The sequence below is a fragment of the Engraulis encrasicolus genome, chromosome 17 (genome assembly GCF_034702125.1).
Source record: "Engraulis encrasicolus isolate BLACKSEA-1 chromosome 17, IST_EnEncr_1.0, whole genome shotgun sequence".
Taxonomy (NCBI): Eukaryota; Metazoa; Chordata; class Actinopteri; order Clupeiformes; family Engraulidae; genus Engraulis; species Engraulis encrasicolus.
In genome coordinates this window covers 33,912,157-33,917,838 of record NC_085873.1, presented here as the reverse complement: position 1 = coordinate 33,917,838, position 5,682 = coordinate 33,912,157, and the positions used below count along the sequence as shown (strand labels likewise).

At 41.9% G+C, this 5,682-nt stretch overlaps 1 protein-coding gene across 1 annotated transcript; it reads right to left on the bottom strand.

Annotated features, from left to right (window-relative positions):
* Positions 1-4,253: 4,253 nt before the first annotated feature.
* Positions 4,254-5,441, bottom strand: LOC134467011 (interferon-inducible GTPase 5-like). The gene has a single exon (XM_063220939.1). It carries the CDS (start codon positions 5,439-5,441, stop codon positions 4,254-4,256), a length of 1,188 nt encoding a protein of 395 aa, XP_063077009.1.
* Between the last annotated feature and the right edge of the window lie 241 nt (positions 5,442-5,682).

The window sequence follows — 5,682 nt, the reverse complement described above, 5'->3', positions numbered from 1 at the left end:
TTGAGCCTAACATTAAGGCTCTCTGACGATTTTGAAAAATTTACATTTAAAGAGCCAAAAGTGGCAGCCATCTTGAATTTGAAGATCAGAAATAGGTCAAATCAATAAATCTACATAATTTGTGAATTTCTTGCCCCAGATAGTCTCAGAAACCATGTATTATGCAGCATTGTCGGCAAAACCATTAAAAAGCTAATTTCTAGCTTGGCTGGCAGCAGCCATTTTGGATACAGGGCTCAAAAAAATGTCCCCACATTTTTGTGAGGGGCACCCCGGCTCATTTTTTTATTTAAACTTTATAGATGACAAATCCAGTGAGAAACAAACCTTTCCTCTCCACGGTCACGGAACTTCCATAAACGACCCAACTAATAGCGGCCGTGGACGGCCGCTGTTACATCATTGATAAATACAAGCTGTCCGTCAACTTCTAAAGCTAAAATACAATAAATACAACACATACAGACACTTTTCTGTCTTTTTTCATTAACAAAAGCATATGTTTGCATTTAATTATTTTTGGATATTTTTAAATTATTACGAGATGTGCCAGTTGACGCTGCATTGCTGCGAACAAGTGCCTTGGATTTCCTTCTGTATGTGAATCTGCATTTTCCCCATCCAAGGAGCACCTCAACCTAACTAGGAAGCGCTTCTAAACATTCTGTATGCCAGGGGTCGGGAACCTTTTTGGTGGAGAGAGCCATAAACGCCCAATTTAAAAAATAGTTTTTTTTGTGAAATCCATACCATTTTCGCCATTATTTCTTATGCTAATTGTCATGTACAGAAGGGAATAAAAGTAACGCTTGCATTGGGGATGAGAAGGGAGAGAGCTGACTAAAGAAGAACTAAAACTAGTTGATGTGCTGATGTGCATTTAAGAGGCCACGCACATGCATTAAGTTTCTAACTTCTATGCACCTGAGTTGCCAATGAGAATGCGTCTATTCTAGCCATCAGACAGACACAGGGAAGGTGCATGAGGAGGGAGGGAGAGAGAACTTCAAGAGAGGATACTCATCTTAAGCCGGGCATACACTGTGCAATATTTTCACTCGTGGGTCTTAAGCTTCTGCTCACACTGCACGATGGAATTTCACTGTTTAGAAGTTCACAACTCACGACTCACGTCCTCACACTACACGAGCCGACAGTCGGATGCGAGCGAAATGCTTCCACCGTACGACGCGACAGGCATGTTTCCCTGGTCTGCAGAGGAGGGAACATGCGCACCTGAGGTGGAGATGAGGTCGCGCTCAACAGCGAATCGCACAGCCCTATTAATTTGTGCATGTGAAGTGTCAAATCGGGTCGTAGCACTGCTTTAACTGTGCGATTTACGCACGAGCCACGACCAGAATTTCAAACCGTTTTGATTTTCTTGCGACCCTGCGATTGCACGATCGTGAGGCGAAATCGCTTGTCGTTACCCCATGTGCACTGCACGATGCGAGTCTCACAATTGACCTGCGATTGAGCAAGAAATTGGCACGACTCTCAAAAAGTCGTGCGAGTGCCAAATCGGGGCAAAATCGGGGCAAAAGTCGCACAGTGTAAGCCCAGCTTTAGTCGCGCTGACAATGGTTAACATTTTACAGTTGTAGCCTATTTTACAGTTGTTGGCTGACATGTCTATTTTTAGTAATTCACGAAAATACGGTACAAATCGCGTCCCTTACCGACATGCGTCCCCAATACGGAACGCATGATTTAACCGCCAAATACAGGACGATTCCGTATTTCAAGGGACGGATGGCAACCCTACGTTTGCCTACGCATTGTGGCACCAGTTATCTCGCAATCACACTGAACTTGGAAAGTCTTACGTCAGTTGATTCAGCCAAAGCGAGGGAGAAGTACAGCGCTGCATTTATATCCCTCACTTGTGTTTCCTGACTTTCCTCCACTTGATTTGCCATCATAATGGCATGATGGTGAACAGTTTCTTTGTTTTGGATACAACCGTTAGCCAGCTGAACTTTAGGTAAAGCATTATGCCTACGGATGGAATGTTATCTCACACGACACGACCCAGCGCGGGCACGGCATTGTCCAAAAACGCGTTTTCATATCTGTACAGTAGCCTTCGTCGAAGGTCTGTGCTTGGCTCAGCTGAACCGTGAACGGTAGAACAGACCTGGGATGAATTCAATGCGCTATCATACTTTATATTTTGAATATTATTTTAACTTTTTGATTTCAGTAGGTCCATTTTTAATTTAGTGCCGTACCAAAATTATTCATGGCTTATTGAGTAAACAAATGACAGGTTTGTCCGAGAGCCACATGCAGTTCCCAAAAGAGCCACATGTGGCTCGCGAGCCATAGGTTCCCGACCCCTGCTCTAGGCTCGTAACTACTCCATCAGTGCATCAGTGAGCCACTTGATGTTTTGAAACCAAAAAATATGACTCTTGCCTTCACACCTGTTTTCTCAGACACAGCATTTTTAATGCCAGTCACTCAGATATTGTCACAGAAGAAACATACCGGTACATTGCCATTTATCTATTTAGACAAGTCTATAAGTCATGTTCTCAGTTCAGGTTAACCATACACATGCAAAGGCATACATTTGGAAAGGAGCTTGGAGTGCACAGTGATTTTGGATGTGATTGATTGATTTAACTTGAACATGAAAAGTGCTATATAAAACTTGTGTATTATTAACTTCACAACAGAAACAGTCGATCATTTGCTCAACAGGCATTGCTCAACAAAGACAACAACCAGACACATAATCACATTGAGAATGCTATTTCTAATTTTACCTCAACTTAAAAAAAATACTCTCAGTTACTCTTAAGTCATTGTGAGTAGCCTATTGTATATCATCTTTAAAGCAATGATACTAAAAAAAACACCCCTCATGTTTATATGGTAAAGCAGATCAATTCCTTCCTACTGCAGATCTGCCATTTGGAGCACCTTTTTGGCGACCCGATGAAGCTCTTTCAGCCCTTGTTTCAACACATCCCGTGTGGTTTTACAGGACACTCCGGCTGCCATAATGTTGCCAGCAATCGGTATCAAGCAGGACACAGCCTCAACACCACCTGCCACAGCTAGTTTTGTCACCATGCTCGATGTGAGCATGGACTTGCCAATTCCCTGCATCAGTTCTGACTTTTTCACCTTTTCCAGTATTTTCTTGTCCACTCGCTCTGACATCCTTTCCAGAGCTTTCCCTCTCATCCAAACATCTCTTCTCTGTGTGTGCTGTGCTTAAAGGCAGTCTTCATCAGACTGTGGTAACACTATTAAAAACAGCATTTGTAATGAATCAGATTCATGGAGCTTTAGTTTAGTTTAGAATATTAGGATCCCCGTTAGCTGGGTGCAGATCCAGCTATTCTTCCTGGTGTCCAACAATGAAATCACACACAGTTAAAAGTTTTATACAATTCTGTACATTCATGTAAGAACCATCAATTGGAAAGAAAGGAAGGGAAAAAAAGACTGTTGTGAAAAAAGACAGTGTACCTGTAATTTATGTACCACTAAACACTGTACTGGGAATAGATTCAGCACCTGGCCAGTGAATCATAAAAGCTCTACTTGTTTTTTATTTTATTTTCTTTAAAGACAAACACAACACTGGAGGGCAATACAAGATGCCCCAATGTCTTCATTAGGCCTACTTGTAAAATGTCATAGAATGGGAGGCATCATCAGATGAGGGATGGGTCCCACCTAGTCACTAGTACCTATGGTATGACCTCTATGTTTTGACTAAACTTACTTTTTTGTACCAAAACGTTTGCCCTTGTTTTTGTTTTAAAAAAAGAAGAAAAAAAAATATTTTAACGAAGTTTACTATATATTTTATGTACAGAATGAATGTATATTAGTATCCTTCCATTTAGTTATATTAATCAAGTGCACCATTTCAGTTTACTGGAAAAGCAATTACAATGGAGTCTGGAGTGCACTTACAAAGTCAGAAGAAGGTGTGTGTGTGTGTGTGTGTGTGTGTGTGTGTGTGTGTGTGTGTGTGTGTGTGTGTGTGTGTGCGTGTGCGTGTGCGTGTGCGTGAAGTCGTGTTAAATTAATTAAATTCAGACCAGGGACAGTTCATTTGCTCAGGGCATTGCTCAGGGACAACAGACACTTAATCACATTGAGAAGGCTATTATTACTTTTCTCTGAATGAAATAAAACTTCAAATAAGCTACATTCTAAGTCATTGTTAGCTGTATCATGTTAAAAGTAATGATAAAAAAGGCCCAATGGTGTTGACAAGTTCCCTCCTACTGCAGATTTGCCATTTCGAGCACCTTTTTGGCAACCTGATAGAGATCATCCAGCCCTTGTTGCATCACACCTCGTGTGGTCACAAAGGACACTCCAGCAGCTGCAAAGTTTCCAACAACCGGTATGACACAGGACATAACTTCAACGCTAGATGCAACCCCTAGTTTTGTCAGCATGCTGGATGTGAGCATGGACTTAGCTATTCCCTGCATCAGCTCAGACTCTTTCACCTCATCAAGTATTTTCTTGTCCACTCTCTCTGATAGCTTTTCCAGGGCTTTGTCATCTAGGCCGAATGAGTGGTAGACCCCGGTGAGAAAGGACAGCACCATGGCAGTGTCAACTGCAAATGAGAGGCCTGGCAAAGGGGTTGCACCTATTACCCCAGACGCACCTGACATTGCCCAGACTAATGCCTTGAATGCACTGTACTTGTCATCAAGGGACTGCATTGAGAACACAGGCAAACTCTGCTCTAGTGCATTCCTCTTTTCACTAGGAAGGTCTCTCTTCAGAGTCTCCACCAGAGCTGGGAAGTCAAACTTCGTCAGGTCACGGGATGTGATGAGAAAGACAGGAGGACCTCCCAGCTTGCTAAGGTTGCCCTCACATTTCTTTCGTATATTGTGGAGTACCTCTTCCTCCTTCCTCCCTTCATTCTCACTATCATTTCTCACGTCATTGTCGACCTTGGAGCGTACAAAGTAGAAGTTTTTTTTCTGTTTTTTTATATTGTTTGCAATTTTGAGGTCAGTTTCTGTGAATCTGTTGCAGCTCACTAATATAAAGAAGTCATACCTTTCAAATTTCACATTTTTCAAATAGGTTTTTTCTGGAAATTGTGTGCTCCCTATTCCTGGCAAGTCCCAGAACCTTACATTAGGCATTGTTGGGTGTGGGTACATATTGACTTCCATCGTAGTTTCTGTTGACCCAGTCTCAGCCCATTCAGGATTAGCAGCAGCAGTAGCAGCAGCAGTAGCATCTGCATTTTTTCGCTCAGGCTTACTTGTAAGTCCTCTAATGGCATTCACCAAAGATGACTTTCCTGCGCCAGACTCTCCTGTCACAGCGATGTTGAGCACTACTTTCTTTGAGCCATCAACTATTCCTTTAGCTTTGGCAATGGCCCGTTCTTCAGTACATTCACCGGAATCTTCCAGTAAAGCCCTGATGTCATCCATGATCTAAAAAGACCAATTTCATTTTCAATAATTCTATTAGGCCCTTTTGACGTTGGCACCAAAATCCACCTTTTATTCACACCACAGTATTTATCATCGAAACCACTATATCAATGCCAAAAAAAAGTAGGCCTATTAATGTAAATATCAAACTAGATTTAGGCCTTGACATAGAACAGAATTTACACTCAGAGTAGTATGCACACAAGTGTATTCCGATATATATACAGTATATCTATAT

Bases quoted from the DNA above. Each gene is read 5' to 3' on its own strand.
- LOC134467011 (XM_063220939.1), bottom strand. From the start codon at position 5,441: ATGGATGACATCAGGGCTTTACTGGAAGATTCCGGTGAATGTACTGAA.